Source organism: Plodia interpunctella, chromosome 10, assembly GCF_027563975.2.
Source record: "Plodia interpunctella isolate USDA-ARS_2022_Savannah chromosome 10, ilPloInte3.2, whole genome shotgun sequence".
Classification (NCBI taxonomy): Eukaryota; Metazoa; Arthropoda; class Insecta; order Lepidoptera; family Pyralidae; genus Plodia; species Plodia interpunctella.
In genome coordinates this window covers 1076756-1094847 of record NC_071303.1, presented here as the reverse complement: position 1 = coordinate 1094847, position 18092 = coordinate 1076756, and the positions used below count along the sequence as shown (strand labels likewise).

At 33.0% G+C, this 18092-nt stretch overlaps 1 protein-coding gene across 1 annotated transcript in view; it reads right to left on the bottom strand.

Moving 5' to 3' along the window:
- Nucleotides 1–210: 210 nt before the first annotated feature.
- Nucleotides 211–18092, bottom strand: part of LOC128672953 (protein embryonic gonad-like) — a 155483-nt gene continuing 137601 nt past the window's right edge. The window contains exon 3 of the mRNA XM_053750488.2: nt 211–2937. Coding sequence (XP_053606463.1) covers nt 2017–2937 — 921 coding nt within the window. The 3' untranslated portion in view covers nt 211–2016. The remainder of the gene's footprint in view (nt 2938–18092) is intronic.

The following is an 18092-nucleotide window of genomic DNA, read 5'->3' as shown; positions in this document are numbered from 1 at the left end:
CCAATTTGACGTTGATTTTTTAACCGGCCCACCGCACCGCTGACATTAACACAAAATGTCGTTCTTTGCGTTTTTATGCGCACGTTAAAGTTAACGTCAAAGTTGACGGTGCATTCCACCCAGTTTTATTAATCTCAATGGAAAAAATACCGAATTTCGTATCGTAGTAATATCAAAGATAAAATAAAACATTCACATATTTAAAGGCACTCACATTTATTTCCTTCAATATATTAAGTTTTACTTATAAATGTAAAAAAAATGTAAATACATATAAAAATATCGTATCACACTGATAACAACATTCAGAACAACAAAACTTCTCGTACATTCAATTTGTACATTCTTCGTTCGAAATTTAAAATGATTAGTGTTCATTTGAATACATTTAAATTTAGAAACGTATTTTTTTTAATCGAACACTTTGTTGACATTTATTTTTATTATCTATCTAATCTCCGTTTACCGTTAAACGCACATTCAATTTTATTAATATAATAATATGTCGAATGTACTTATTATAATAAAAAAATGGCACCTATTGAATCATTATAATCGTATTCATTTATAATTTTGAGCATTCAAGAAAACCTTATTTTATTACTGGATGGATAAAAAAACAAAAGTTACATAAATCTCTATTAATATTACTTTTACAATAAAAAATCAAGGAGTATAAAATCCATCATCAAACATTTTTGTGATTTGTTTTTTGATTTGTTCTAATTAATTTTTTGTTTCATAATCTAGTACTGAATCAGAGGTATAATTATTATATTGTTTACCTATTTAAAATTTGTGATCGACATATAAAAACTTGTGGAAATGGCAATATTTTTCGTAAATATAATAAAATGGCTATAAAGTTAAATTCAAACTGTTGGCACGAGCATCTTTGCAGGAATGTAAAAAAAATATATTTAAAATCTCTAAAAATGAAACAAATAACAAATAGTAACACGCAAGCCATTATACTAAGCTACATTATAAATTACAAAAAAAAAAAACTAACTTAATAATAACTACTTACTGTGCTTTATTATATCTAATTAAGAAATGACTCAATCAATACACTGGCCTATGAACTATGATAATAAATACTTATACAAGTTTTCATACAAATCAACCAATAATATACAAGAGTCTAAATATATTTGTACGTCTAATAAATTTTGAGCTTCTTGCTAACTGGCCGCAGATCCCATTAAGTTATATCTAGTGGTAATAATAAAAACTGGCATAGTTCGAGACTGGCATTAATATAATCTTAAAACTAGAAGTTTTAGTATCATAAAAATGACACTATTGACAAAATTGTCTTGTACATATTGAACACCACATGAATTGGGAGAGTGGTCTGGTATACTAGACCTTCTCAATTGAGAAACAACTATAAATATAAAAATTGACGAGAAAAAGTGCCTGTGAAGGTCTAATTTCTGAATTTTAATTTGAATTTGAACATTTTTTAGACGTTAGTCTCTCCCATTAAAAACCTGATACCCACAATACTAAATTTATCAATAAAAAGGATGTGAGATTAAGATTGACTTGCAGCGTCAAAGCTGAAGTTTAGACAAAATAGTTTACGTTCTTCTGTGCACGATAAAATTCACGTCAAAGTTGACGGTGCAGTCGACCCTAAATATTTTCTTCAATACCAGCTTGAAGAGGGAACATTTTACAACAATGATTCACAATTGACGATTATATCGACGTCGTATCTAATTTGAGCACGAATTATTAAATCAAATTTGGGTCCGGAATTGAACACTATTCTCAACATTTTCTGTATAAAAAAAAAAAAAAACTTAAAATTAAATAATAATAATATATAACTATAACTGGTAGTCAGTCATATTAGGTAAATTGAAGAGATGGAATGTACAAGTTTCATAAATACTGTATGGCAGAGTATTTTCAAAATACGAAAAGTCGAAATATTAGCTAATGTATGAGTATTTACAAAATAAATAAAAAATAAACATGGCCGAATCCATATAGATTCATTAACATTCACCCTGTCATGGGTACTTCTTCAGTTCTTTTTGGAACTAGAGATAGATCTAAAGGATTCTTCATAATGTCCTTTGTGTTTTCTTCACCCAAATCGATTCTCAATTCAGGTTCTGAGTCACTTACTTCATCATTTTTGGGACTTCTATATAAAACTGCTGTGGATTTTATTGATAGATCTATAGGTTGGTCTTGGTCAATCGCTACTCCAGCAACCGCTGGTGACTGAAGTATTGATTCGCCACCATTTCTAACTTGCCATGTGGCAATTGCAGGTGGGACATTTCTGAAATTCTGTAACGATGCTGGCAAGAAAAGCCTGGGAGAAAAACTTGGTGATGCCGTTAATGGACCATAAGGAGACGGCGGCATAGTCGATGGTTTCCGTTTTCTGACATCCTTCGTTTGATTCCTTATTCCTTGTAACCTAACATCCTTTTCACTGCACGGAGAAGACGTTGGTCTAAAGATGCTTAGTCCACTGGTGCTTCTAGAACTATTATCATCTTCTGGATCAGCCGATGAAGCTCCAGAATCAGATGGGGACACGCTTTGTCTCATAACGTCATCAGTGAAATGGTTTTTTTCAGAGTTTTTGTAATATTCCGCTAGAGCAGCAGCTGGTAGTAAATTCGTGGGTAGAAAAGTTGGATTTATGGATGTATTGTAATTAGGCGGTGATTTATTTGTCTGTAAATGACTGATTTGTTGTTGTTGCTGTTCTTGTAGGAGGCAATGGATCTTGAACCAGTTGGATCTCCTGCCATATCTTGACCCAGACTTCGACATGCCAACTAAGAGACATTTTCGTAATCTGCACGCCTTGCACGCCGTTCGGTTTTTCTTGTTTATGACACATTCGCTGTTGTTCTTGCATTCTGATATCGATGAGATGTTATTGTAGGTCCGCCCGAAGAATGACTGTAACAAGAGAAAATTTAATGTTATTACACTTTATAGTTGGTTTTTTTTCTTAAACACAAAAGCACACATACAAACATTACTATAGTTTTATATGGATGACATTATAAATTATGTGGTACCTAAATAAGGTATGAAGATTGGTGTATTTCAAATAAAACACTCTTGGTAATCATTTTAAGTAACAAACTTTATTGATAATTTAGAAAACACCAAGTAGGAACATCTTTATTTTTTTTATAGGTTACTCTTATTTGGTTCCCAAGAAATGTGTTTAAAAAATTTAAACGTGTACCATAAACCGCCTCCAAAAAAGTTTGGCCGGCATTAATTCAGTATAACATATCGAAAGACTCCGTCGATAATGTAGGTACCTATACAAAATAACAATTTTTAAGCAATACAGTTAAGCTGAATCTTCTGTAGTCATATCAATCCATCGATTCCTTATGGACCTAAAATTGCCGTTCCTGTCAGAGATTTTTTTTTACATGAATCATACTTTTCAATTTACTGAGCATATGGTTCCGCCATAGGATTACTCCAAAGCCACTAGGACAATAGCCAAGTGGACGACTGTACTACGAGTATTACAGACAAATTTTTCAAGTGTTTGGGTTGTTATAGAGAGTGTAGATAAACTGCTATTATGTTACTCATCTATATCATACAATATTTATTAATCACAACAAGCGATTTGATACAATTTTATGAATAACTTATACAGATAAATCAAATGAATATAACAATCCAGATAACAAGTTTGAATAATGATTTTATAAAACGAATTAATGAAATACTGAAGTCGATAATTCAAATTAAACAAATAGAAAAATCCAGGGAGAGTCCAAGTCGAAGATCCAAGCGAAAGAATCATGGGTACGAAATTAAAAATTACATTTTTCAAAAAGTCATCGTAAAGTGTATTGCGAGGCGTATCAAAATCTGGGTCAATGCGAATAAGGATGTATCTCACACTTAATATTACTAAAGCAACTGTCCGGTCCTGTAGCGAGGCTCGATGTAAATAATGGGTGTCTTTCGCGGATTTTTTAAATAAATTTTGGAAGTTACCCGCTGAGAAGCGGCTCGGAAACACACGGGCAATGTTAAGACTGAAATCGGTCTTTTTAAAATGCTTCGATTTTTTTGTCAAAAGAGTTTAAATGGGGCTGAAATTGGCCGTTTTCAAAAGGGCAATTATGCCCGGACCGTACGCCTTTCTGGGCTTCAGGTCTCTTCTTACTCAATTAAATCCGTACAAAAGCGTAAAATATGTGATTCTGCTACAGTTTCTCTCGTTGCGTACGCTTTCAGTAAATAAGCGTCTGCCACATTATTTCGGATTATAACAATATTTTGTATTGCAATATGCGCTTATGCCAACCGGCTTATTTGAATATTCGCAATTTGAAATTGTAATTATAACTACATTAATTTTGAATCTAATTGTTCTTAGGAATTGAACGCTGATTGCGTTCAGAACCGAGAAGAATTTATTTTAACGTTGCGATGCAGAACTGCACACTAGCGCCACCATCACATTTTTACGAATTTATTTTATTTATTAGCGAAAATTAAGATTTACTAGACGACTATGAAGATTTTGTTGACCACCGTTTTCGGTTTAGTAGATTGTGACTACGTGTAATGGCAAACACTGCAAACAAATTTCTTTATCTAGTGTAGAATAATTTAAAAGAAATTTAGTAAAAATGTGATGATGGCGCTTGTGTGCAGGTATGTATCACCTTAAATCTATAATTTTAAAAGTAGATAATGAGAGTAGTGCCGGCTACTTCTATCTCTCTCTCTCGCACATCAACTTATTTCTTGTTTCCTATCTCAGCCATAATAGGTTGGAGCCTAGGGTCCACTTTTCTGGCACGCATGCCATACCCTCATTGACGTCATCAAGCCAGCACTTTCTGGTCATGACCGTCCAGATACGACCCATCAAAAGCGGCAAGTTTAAGTGTTACTAAAGACCAGTGTCTGGCCACTAATAGTGACGAAAAAAAAATGGAATTCGTACTAAAAGAAAAATTTACTGGCAGCTTTTGACCTTTAATAAAAAAAGAGTAATAAAAAAGAAACAATTTAAATAAAAGAAATAGAAAATCGTTAAGTCCACAAGCGAAGCGTTCGGATCTACATATGAATGGAAACATAACGAGATGTTTTCGTCACCCACAGATAAAATTTATGGCATACTTCGAACCGTTATCTCTTGAAAATGACACACTTTAATTTATTACACTACGACTAAATCCTAACTTGTTGGTCAATGCATTTGTGTCTGGTCTAATTTGTGAAAATTATCCTTTTATAACCAACGTATTACACGTACAGTCAACAGCACATCTAGTTGCCCTGCATGAACCGCTATGGTGCGGTAATGGCGGCGAGCTTGCAATGAATTTCGGTAGATTGGTGTGCTGTTGACTGTACACCTATGAAGTTTTTGAAAATTACTGTTTTAACCCGTTATTACAAGTGTGCTTTCCGTATTCCGTATACTAGTGATTACAAATATTTGTCTACGGTTTTGGGTGTTTTATGCCTGTTTTAATGCCCATCGGACCCGCGATACAAGCTTAGTATGGGGCCGTTGAGTGTTTCCCATTTGTAAAATAAAACTCGATTAGAAGAAAGTACTTTTTTTTTAATATCCAACGAGTGCGCAAAAAAAAAACCCACGCATTGTACCAGCTCATTTTTGAAGTCGGTAAATGGAACAGTCCACCCATACGCGATCAAGATTCGCGAAAACATATGACTAAAAAGATTAGAAATTCGCGATAACCCAGCTTCCTTACGGGAGCATGTTTACAGATATAACTAATTGAGCTTTCTCAGTACGTGACTTTGTTATTTCAACTATAATATTTAGGCCTATTCTCCATGAATAGCCATTAAAAAAAAACCTCTAGTTAATTTGATTTAAAATTGTTTCCATGACGTCGATACAGAAACAGGTGTACATAGTGTCTTTTATTCATCTTATTATTTATTTATGTACATAATACAATATAACAATGTGAATATTAAACTTATAAATAGAAAACTTAGTACAAAGTTACTACTTATATTTATCTTATATCTATAGAAATTTCTTCCAGTAGACCCACGAAAGAAAAATGGAAAGAAGCATTGGCGTGTCCAAGAACTACATATATAAATAAATATATAAAACTATAATAAATACGAATAATATTTAAAAAAACATAACTCTTTTTTTTTGTTCTGTTGTCTTTACAAATTTAACAACGAATTTATTATATACCTCGAATATTGTAATAGCTAATGAAGGAAATCTATACTGATATATTAAAAGAGTTAAGCGTTTGTGAGTTTGTATGTTTGATTCGGGTAATCTCCGAAACTACCGAACCGATTTCAATTTTTTTTTCACCATTATAAAGGTACATTATCCATGATTGCTATAGGCTATATTTTATCTCAAAATCCCCACGGGAACGAAGCCCTGGGCTACATCTAGTACGCTATAAATCGGAGATTCTTCAAAGAAACCTATCAATCACTATTTAAACTCAGTTTTGCCCTCGACCTTCGCAACTCCTGACTTTGTCTATGGAATAAAGACAATACTGTATTTACGATAGTAAAATATTATTAATCACATGTTTAAAAAAAAAACACTTAATAATGGTGATGATATTTAATATTTTTTAAAGACAAGATAGCCATATTACCTGTCAAACCCATCATCAATATAATTCCAAGGTTATACTCTCATATTTAGCTAGTTATCACACACGACTTTGTTATTAATATAAACTTCATATACTTTTTCATCAGCACTCGATCACAATCAAAATATTGTTTTAGTTTACCTTTTGACCTACTTGTAATGTACTTTATTGTGTACTTACATTGTTATATTACTGATAAAAATTATACATAAATTTATATTTAAAAATGGTAAGCCCTTCTGGCATGATAGGGACCAACACTGTTTGAATGAGTTCCTTTCGGCATTTCTTCTCGGCATTGGTCGTTCCGAAATGCTAGTAGTTTGTAGCTTTGGTAAATATCATTCGATTTAGAATGTGACGTGAAAAAGTGCCTGTGAACGCCTAATTTCTGAATAAATTAGGCCTTCAAAATGATTTGATTTTTAATTTTGCCCTCTAATAGCGTTAGTTACGTGACTATCATAATGGGTGGTCACAAGATGGGTGATTAAAAATGTTTATCGAGCTGATATTATATCGTCATAATATATTTCAGTGGACAATAAGCTTTAGTATAGCACTGACCAATTTTGTACGAGATAAGCGGAGGCTGCACAGAGTTAGAGGTCAACGACATTTTATATAACAAGGACGTTGTTACTATAATTAGGTTCAATGTTGCAAATACGTAGAAAAAAATGTTTTTATTTGAAAAATGCTGTTTTCAACAAACACTCCATATATCCTCTCATCGTACGAGGCGACCAAGGGACATATTGGTTTCCTTTATTCCATCCTTGAAAGCTCTCTTTATCTCTAATCGATTTTCCGGTTTCTTCAGCAGCCGCTGAGCGTCGGAGCCCAGGGTCCGCATTCCAACTTTTTCGTCTTCACTTCGCACAGTTATCGGCATCCATAGTTGTCAGACCATTGGCACGCATATCATCCTTGGAAATTGAATTCAAATTCAAATCATTTATACAGAAATTAGACTTCAAAGGCACTTTTTTATTTATAGTTATGTCTCACAAGCTACAAACTACTGGCATTTCGGAACGACCACTGCTGAGAAGAAATGCCGAAAGAAACTCATTTGAACAGTATTGGTGCCGATCATTGTTTCTTACAATGTTGTTTTTAAATAATATATAAAAGTACATAATGTACATAGTCAAAAGGTATATCAAAACAGATTATGATTGTGATCCGAGTGCTGATTAATTATATATATCTATCTTGGATGTTTATCTATATATGTATTATCTATATATGTATTTGTTATAAAATATAGCATCGTTGAGTTAGTATCCCATAACACAAGTCTCGAACTTACTTTGGGGCTAGCTCAATCTGTGTGATTTGTCCTAATATATTTATTTATTTAGCATTTCCAAAGAAATATGGCTATATAGGGAGGCGGCCTATATAGTCATATTTCTATTTTATTTTTCATGTCCCGGTTTGCAGTTTTACTCAGTATTACTTGGCTATTTATCGAATTCCCCATTATTATAGATGAACTGTTTAATACGGCAGATTATAATGTGACTGATGATTTCCGCATCTGTCCGATTCAATTACTCCCACACAAAAACAATAATCTGCATCAATTCTGTATTTATGTTCGTATTTTGAAGATTAAACACGCCATTTTCAATTATATTTGTATTTTATGCAATTAATTTTTAATCAACAATTTAAAGATGTCCTAATGTTTTAGCATAATTATGTTTCTTGTAACGTTCGATTATAGAATTCGGCGCTTGTTGCTAGCTGTGATCCACGGCTTGGTTCCAATAAACTTTGGAACTAATGACCGTGTGTATAAACTTCGTTATGAATTCGGCTATCATACACAAGATGGAAAAGGGTTATCAAATTCTGACTTATTACAGAGAACAGAGCATACAAACACAAATCGTAAATGTAAAAGTGTTTTTCATTGACCTTCCGCGCCAGATGCTCCATGCATTCGATTGTTATGATTTTTAGTGTGTTTTTTTTTATTACATTTTATGATTTGAGGTCTAAAAACGCAAAATACGTTCCATAATGCGGGAAATCAAGGTCAAGAAGAATACTGCTTCGTGCCGCGGCCGGAGCCGCGAACACCAGCTAGTCTTAAAATAAATGAAACCAGTAAAACTTAGCAATAAAATTATAATGCGTTTTGTAGACGAAAACAGTCTGGTAATGATCAATTTACACGTTTTATTGAGAAATTTTGATTAGGACGATTCTAAGTCGCCATAACATATGTCGTTACGACATTCAATACGACCTGCGACCTAAGAACATACAGGAGGTTATTACAGATTCCAAGCTTTATGTAACCGCGCGGCAGATTGAATTTTGAATGGGTGACTGCCATGGCGTAATGGTTAACGTGCCAGACAGACATTCTAGAGGTCCAGAGTTCATCTGTTATCGGCTCATGGAATTATTTGTGCCTGTTTGTATAAACATTTGAGTGCAATATGTCAATTTATGTGTGCCATACTTCTCTGTGTTAGAATCTAACACATTGTCACTATAGTGATTTGTTTACACTTGCTTTTGACAACCATTTAATGTTCAAACATTAACGGTTGTCAAGTTGATTGTAGTAATTTATATTTTGATTATTGTTATATAGAAGTATCCTAAAATACTAAACATGATTTACAAATAAACTGTTTAATTTAAATATTTACATTTTAAGATATTAGGTGTTTTTGAATTTGATTTGATAGTGACAATCACTCAATTGTTTTCGTTTTAATTTTCTATAAAATAGTTTTTTAAATTAAATGATGTAATATACCTTTATTTTTATACCATAAAATATGTATTTACAAACTTGATTTAATTGAAAGATGTTTGAATTCAAAATATGATAAAATACCGGTAATATTGTTGCCCCACCACCGTCGCAAGCATAAAAGCGAGCGTTGATGTAATTTTTGAGTCATTCTCGAACAGATTGTGAAAGTGAAATAAACTCCGATTGTTATGAAATTGCTGCCGTTTTATTTGGATTTTTAAATAATACCTGGCTAAGTCTGGTTGTGTTATCAATCAGAAGTGGAGGATATCATTGCCCACATGTGAGTATTTTTTTTTATGGATTTTTTTTTTAGTTAAATAATTAGATTTATAAAAAGAAATATTCCGAGTGAATATAAGAATTGTAATGATATAATGCACATTAAAAAAAATATATATTAAAAGTTTTTGTTTCATAATTATTCTTGTCCATAAGCGTAACTAGTTTCTTCTCAGCAGTGGTCGTTCCGAAATGCTAGTAGTCTGTAGCTTTGTTCAATATAATTATGTAAGTGTCTGTGAAGACCTAGTTTCTGAATAAACTTTTGATTTTGACTTTTTTTTTTTTTTAATTCTCCGTCCAGCTCTTAGCTCTGTCTGCCCCATAATACCGTGTATGCATCATATCTCGGACTCTTAGCCATAATACCGTGTAACACATGATATCGCTGAGTGGGATTGCCAAAAAACCCTTTGATTGATTTTGATTTTAGTGTTTTCTTTAGTGAAGAAAAACTGCTCGGTTTATATTTTACTTTCCAGAAGTTGCCGCAGAAGTAAACATGAACGGTGAACGACGAGTGGCCACTCCATCACCTAATGCTCATCGGCAGACAGATCGCGCTTCCCGCAGCCGCGAAAGAAGTGCGCGTGCCCTTAATCAGCATGGTCGAACCACTAGAAGCCGCAGTCGCTGTAGTCGAGGCAGGCCTAGTCGTGCTTCAAGGAGTAGAAGCCCCATATTGCTACTTAATCGGTCGCAGACTGGTAACACTACTATGCGTTCTCGTTCACGCCATTGCTCATCTCCTTTACAATACCTCAGGTATATTGGAGAACGAAAAGAAGACCAGTACATAACAACGCATCGACGAGACCAGCTCCGTAGTCGCAGTCCATCAAGGGCATCTCAACTCCTTGTCAACGAGCCAGAAACGCGACGCAGCTACAGCTTCGGGTCACGCCGAAGTCCCAGTCCTGCTCCACGTGACAGCCGCAGCCGTGAACCAGAGCTACACCACAGCCGCAGCACAGGGGACCAACATCGCACCTCGAGCCACTCCGGTATGTCAAGATTTGTTAATTCTGAAGAAAATAACCCTTTTAAACAGTTTATGCAGTTTATGAACAGTTTTGCTAAGCACGATTCATTCCATAAACTACATTTTGATAAGAACATGGTCCCTGAATTTGATCCCTCAGTTAAAAACCATAGGATAGAAAATTGGATTAGTAAGGTTAATGAATGTGCCCAAATATATGGTTGGTCTGAACAACAGACATCTCATTTTGCTTTGCCACGGTTAGTCGGTCATGCCAAAAAATGGTATGAGGGGTTGCTTTCCATTAATCGTTCTTGGACAGAATGGCAGGAATGCCTCAAACGTGCCTTTCCATCAGAGAGTAATTACGGGGTTCTTTTGTCTGAAATGTTAGCTAGACGTTACAAACCCGGTGAATCACTAGATGATTATTATTATGAAAAAATGGTTCTCATTAATGCTTGTGATATAAAACATAAAAAAGCAGTTGATTGTATAATACACGGAATTGATGATAGAACCATTAGGGCTAGTGCGTCTTCTGCTCGTTTTGCTAATCCTGAAGATTTATTAGGTTATTTAAAAGATATGTGTCGAGACAATCCCATAGTTAACTCAAAATTTTCTAGGAATAAACAGTTGCAACAAAATGATCTCGTATGTACTACTTGTAAAAAACCAGGTCACCACTTTAAACAATGTAGGAGTAATTTGTGTTACAACTGCAAACAATTTGGACACAAAATCTCCCAATGTACCTTACCAGTGAATAAATGTGATACTTGTCATAAAATTGGTCATAAATCGGAGGACTGTTATGTAAATAAAAATAATCAGTCTAGCCAGGCTAATAAAGGTAGTGCTCCAAAACCAGTTTCTGACAAAAGAGTAATGATCGCTGAAACTACTAATACTAACTTAAAATCTAAATTTTATAAAATGGTGAGAATCGACGACTTTCTTGAACCTATATTATCTTTTATCGATTTCGGGAGCGACTGTTCTTTAATTACCATTGACTTAGTACGTAAATTTAACCTTAAAATTGATAAAGATAACATTGCTGTTATAAAAGGGGTAGGTGAATCGCGTATTGTTCCAATAGGTAAAACACAGTTTACTTTGATGCTTGACGATACACAGGCTCTAATTACTGCTTATGTTGTCATATCTGATCAGTTACATGTACCAATTCTTATCGGACAGAATTTTACAGAACTCCCTAATATTTTAGTCGTTAAAACAAATGATGCCCTACATATTTTAAATCGTAACATGCCAACAGAATTACCTGAAATCGAACACGAGCAATCAAATATAATTAAGTTATACGTTGTTCAAGACACTGTTTTACATAAAGACTCCAAAATAGTCTGTTATACAAACGATATAAGTAATTGCGATATTTTTGTTCCAAGTGGTTACAGAAATTGTTTAAAATATGAATACTGGGTTCAAGAAGGTGTCTTTAAAATTGTTGATGGGAAAACATGTCTCTTTGTAACCACTCCTTGTGAAAATATTAAAATTCAAAAGGACACATTGATATCTCGAGCCAATATTATTGATACCATTGAAACTACAGCTAATCAGGATGAAACACATTGTTACAATATTCAATCATATGAAATTATCGAAAAGAGTGAAATTAAATTAAATCCTAATCTTCAGACTCATGAAATAAATAAAATTTATGATTTAATTGATAAGCATCGTAAAACTTTTGCGCAAAATCTGGCCGAATTAGGTTGTACTGATATTACTGAAATGGAAATTCAATTATCTGACAAAACACCGGTGGTATACCGACCTTATAGGTTAAGTTACAAAGAACGCGAAACAGTTAAAAATATGGTTAGCGAATTGATTCAAAACGACATAGTTGAAGAATCTACTTCATCATATGCTAGCCCAATCTTACTAGTATCAAAGAAAACTGGTGGTCAACGCCTTTGTATTGACTATCGTGCTTTAAATAGTAAAACAATTAAAGAACATTTTCCTTTACCGCGAATTGAAGACCAGCTAGATCAGTTAAGTGGTAGCAAATACTTCACAAGTTTAGATTTAACTAGTGGTTATTACCAGATACCTTTAAAACAAGACTCTCGTCACCTAACTGCATTTATAACTCCCGACGGATTATATCAATTCAAACGCATGCCGTTTGGCCTTGTCAATGCTCCTGCAGTTTTTCAGAGGACAATATCTAAGGCATTATCTCTTTGTTCAGGAAACCCCGGAGGTTTTGCTAAACCAGCCTTAGCATATATGGATGACCTCCTTATTACCTCAAAAAATTTTGATGAAGGCCTTGAGAAATTGGAAAATACAATAGAAACGCTCGATAAAGCTAACTTGACTCTCAATCTTAAAAAATGTAGTTTCTTTCAAGAAAATATTGATTATCTCGGCTATGATATTAGTTCTGAAGGTATTAAACCAGGTAAAGCTAAAATTGAGGCTGTCCAAAATTTTCCATCACCCAAAAACGTTCATGAAGTAAGACAGTTTATTGGTTTGGCAAGCTACTTTCGTAAATTTATTCAGAACTTTGCTTTGATTGCACGACCATTAACTGACCTAACAAAAAAAGATCATCCGTGGAAATGGAGTGACGAACAAATCAGTGCATTTAATACTCTTAAAGAAAAACTTGTACAGCGTCCAGTTTTAGCTCTGTATAACCCAAACTATATAACTGAACTTCACACAGACGCTAGTAAAATAGGAATAGCTGGCATATTGCTTCAAAAGGAATCAGATAGTGCTCCTTTAAAACCCGTAGCTTATTTCAGTCGAAAAACAACAATTGACGAGCAAAAATTTCATGCATACGATTTGGAAACTTTGGCTGTAGTGACATCCCTTAATAGATTTAGAGTCTATTTATTAGGTACTACTTTTACAATAATAACAGACTGTAACGCGTTAAGGGCTACATTTACAAAAAGAGATATTTTACCTAGAATTGCTAGATGGTGGTTAATTTTACAAGAATACGATTGTAACATAATATACCGACCTAATACTAACATGACGCACGTAGACGCTCTTAGTCGAAATCCAATACCAGCTAATTCCTCTCAAACTGATTTAGAAACTACTAGGGTTATGAATATTACACAAGAAGATTGGCTTTTAAGTTTACAATTAACTGATCCCAAGTTGTGTCACATTCGGGAAGTTTTAGAGGATCCAAAGTATTCTGAAATTGTAGATATTAAGCAAAATTTTATAATTAAAGATAATAAACTATTTCGAAAGGCAGAAAATGACGAGTTAAAGTGGGTAGTACCTAAAGGCGCTAGATGGCAGATATGTCGTCAAAATCATGATGACATCGGACATTTCTCTGTAGAGAAAACTTTAACTAAAATAAAAAAGGATTTTTGGTTCCCTAAAATGAAAAAGTTTATCGTTAAATATGTCAAGTCTTGCGTACACTGTGCTTATGGTAAGGATACGGCAACAAAAAAAGAAGGCTTTTTGCACCCTATACCAAAAACTAACATTCCGTTTAACACAGTTCATGTAGATCACTTAGGACCCTTCGTTAAAAGTAGTCGTGGGAACATGTATTTACTATTAGTAGTTGATGGATTCACAAAATTTTGCATAATTAAACCACTACGTAATTTAAAATCAAACCTTACGATAAAAGCACTTACGGAGATATTTTCCACGTTCGGGTTTCCTGAAAGATTAATCTCTGACAGAGGTTCAAGCTTCACAGCCAAAGAGTTTGAGAATTTTTGTAGATCATCACATGTAAAACATATTTTAAACGCAGTAGCTTCACCTAGAGCTAACGGACAGGTGGAACGATATAATCGTACTGTATTAAATGCTCTATCTTCATATACTGATAAATTAGGTGAATCGAAATGGGACCAAGAATTAGGAAAAATACAATGGGGTTTAAACAATACTTTGAATAAAGGAATAGGTAAAACCCCTTCTGAAGCTCTGTTTGGGAGATCATTAACAAGTAGCAGTGAAAATGTTTTTAGTGATATATTTCCAGAAACTAGAGTTAATTCCAAAGATATAAATACTGTCAGGTCAGAAGTGTCGGCACATATATCTGACGATCAACTAAAACAAAAGACGCGATTTGACAAAAAACGGAAAGTCCCTAATTCATATTCTGTAGGAGATTTAGTCAAAATTAGAAAACAAATAAATTCAAATGATGGATCAAGTAAAAAACTGTTACCAATATTTTCGGGCCCTTATAAAATAAGTAAAATACTTGATAATGATAGATATGAGGTTTCGAGCATAGAAGGATCTGGAATAAGTAAAAGAAACTATTGCAATGTATGGGCGGTTGATCAAATTCAACCTTGGATCAATGTTCATATTAACAATATTAATAGTTCTGATAGTGAATAAAGTGATTTCGCCTAATTGTTCATAATTTATATTGAGTCTGAAGAAGTCCCAGACATAAGTGTATAATTTATATTGAGTCTGAAGAAGTCCCAGACATAAGTGTATAATTTATATTGAGTCTGAAGAAGTCCCAGACATAAGTGTTAAATTAGTGGTTACTGAAGTGTTTAGGTATATTGATATTAATGAACTCGATGAGTGCTCCGAGGTCATCTGATGAGAGTTCCAGGTGATATTAATCATTAATAACAGTATATCTAAATTTAATGAATTGGTTAATACCTGATGAGTGTGCCAGGTACAAAATAAGCTATTAAAGCCTGAAGAAATGCCAGGCAATTTATTAAAAATACCTGAAGAAGTGCCAGGTTATTATTGTTGATTATATTACGAGTTTAATTAATGATTTTCTATGAATAATTTATTAAAAGTTGTGTATAGTTGCCTGATTTAAAATATTGTGTTTAACTATTTATACAGCCTTTTTTTTTTTTTTTTTTTGTTTCACTTTTTCTTTGGGCTCTGATTTGTAGTTTGAGGACAAACTTTATGTTTCAGGAAGGCCGAACTGTTAGAATCTAACACATTGTCACTATAGTGATTTGTTTACACTTGCTTTTGACAACCATTTAATGTTCAAACATTAACGGTTGTCAAGTTGATTGTAGTAATTTATATTTTGATTATTGTTATATAGAAGTATCCTAAAATACTAAACATGATTTACAAATAAACTGTTTAATTTAAATATTTACATTTTAAGATATTAGGTGTTTTTGAATTTGATTTGATAGTGACAATCACTCAATTGTTTTCGTTTTAATTTTCTATAAAATAGTTTTTTAAATTAAATGATGTAATATACCTTTATTTTTATACCATAAAATATGTATTTACAAACTTGATTTAATTGAAAGATGTTTGAATTCAAAATATGATAAAATACCGGTAATATTGTTGCCCCACCACCGTCGCAAGCATAAAAGCGAGCGTTGATGTAATTTTTGAGTCATTCTCGAACAGATTGTGAAAGTGAAATAAACTCCGATTGTTATGAAATTGCTGCCGTTTTATTTGGATTTTTAAATAATACCTGGCTAAGTCTGGTTGTGTTATCATCTGAAAAAGTTATATTTACAGGAATACTTAATATAATCAATTTTCACTCAATATTAATTTAATGTTGGGCAGAAAATTGTATTTTTATCAATGCATAAGACATGCCACCGAATATATAGGACAGAATAAATAGGACAGATTGAGCCAGCCCCAAAGTAAGTTCGAGACTTGTGTTATGGGATACTAACTCAACGATACTATATATTATAACAAATGCATATATAGATAAACATCCAAGACCCGGGCCAATCAGAAAATATCATTTTCCATTTAACCCCCACTGAAATCACTAGGCAGACTAGGTATTTCCACTTGCCACAATCCTGACAAATCTCATTCGCTTCCTCTAAACTCATTGCTCTCTGCATACGTGCTCGTTTTGTAACTATTCACTTAAATATTCAAAACACTGACATATAATGAATGTGCATATTCTTATAACCATTTGTCTAAATGGACGAAAGTTGGAAAACATCATAATATAGAAAAAGCACAGAATATAAATCTCAAAGCCGTGAGAATTTCGACCCACGCTTGACATTCCTTGGGCGTTTGTCATTTTATTTTTTTTATTCTGTGGGTTTGGCGTTATGACGAGCCTATTGTATAATATAAAAATATTGATGTTTGATGATGGTAATTCTGATATAAAAGCAGTGAAAGGATGATACATTTGGGAAAATGTCGGAAATTATTATTTTTTAAATTTGTTACGGCTAAACTCCGAAGAGCGGCTGGCTACACCTAGATTTAACCGAATAGACTTAAGTCTAGTTGGTTTTAATTGGAATCTTGTGTCAGCTAAGGGGGTTTCTCAAATTATAATAATTATCTCTTGGAAAGTTTTTTAAATGGGCTTCTTCAAATTTAACTGTCACGTATAAAATGTTTAATTAAATTTCATTTGAGTTTTTTTTTTTCAATTTATATTACAAAAAAGAAACATTTTCACTTGATACCAATAACAAACAAAAAGTTACTTTGTATCATTTTTTAAATCGTTATTCGACACGGGTAAAAATATATAATAAATTGTACGAATTGAATAACTTGATCACTGAATACGAACGCAAATTGCGATGTAAATGTCACATTAAAAGCGCTTTTAATGACCCTCGAAGAGTACAAATTTATGACACGGGTAATGTTACGTAAGAAATTTGCGCATTTACCTTCTTTGGTCTTCAGAAACTGTTAGTATAAAAATATTTTGATATTATTTAAAAGATATAACGTTTTGTGTGATTCCGCCCTAGAATAGTACCACTCCATATCCTCTCGTGAATTTGGCAACATAGGGAGATATAGCATTCTAATCAGGCTAGTCCGCTGACTCTATAACAATGCTATTGTCATATCAAAGACGAATCTTATCAAAAATAGCTTTATTTTCAAGGTGTGAGAGAGAGAGAGAGAGATACAGTATTATGTTTTATCACTGTGTTATTTACCACTGTGATGCACGATTATTATATATATATATATATATATATATATATATATATATATATATATATATATATATATATATATATATATATATTAGTTAGTATCCCATAACTTTGGGGTTAGCTCAATCTGTGTGACAAATTAAAACTGATTAATTAAGGTGGCATTAATTATCGTGTTTTGAAATACCTTTGTGCATATTATTTTTTACACCGTCTATTAACTGAATGAACTGTATTGTAAGTATAAGAAATACTTAAAATGTATTTATTATCAGTTAAATTAATCACAAATTAATTTAACTACAAAATTATATTTAGCATGAGATCTTAAAAATCATTTAGAAATATATTTTTGTCATGCGTAATTGATTTTCAATAGATCCTAAAACAGACATATTAGGATTCCAGTGCGCAAATTCAAT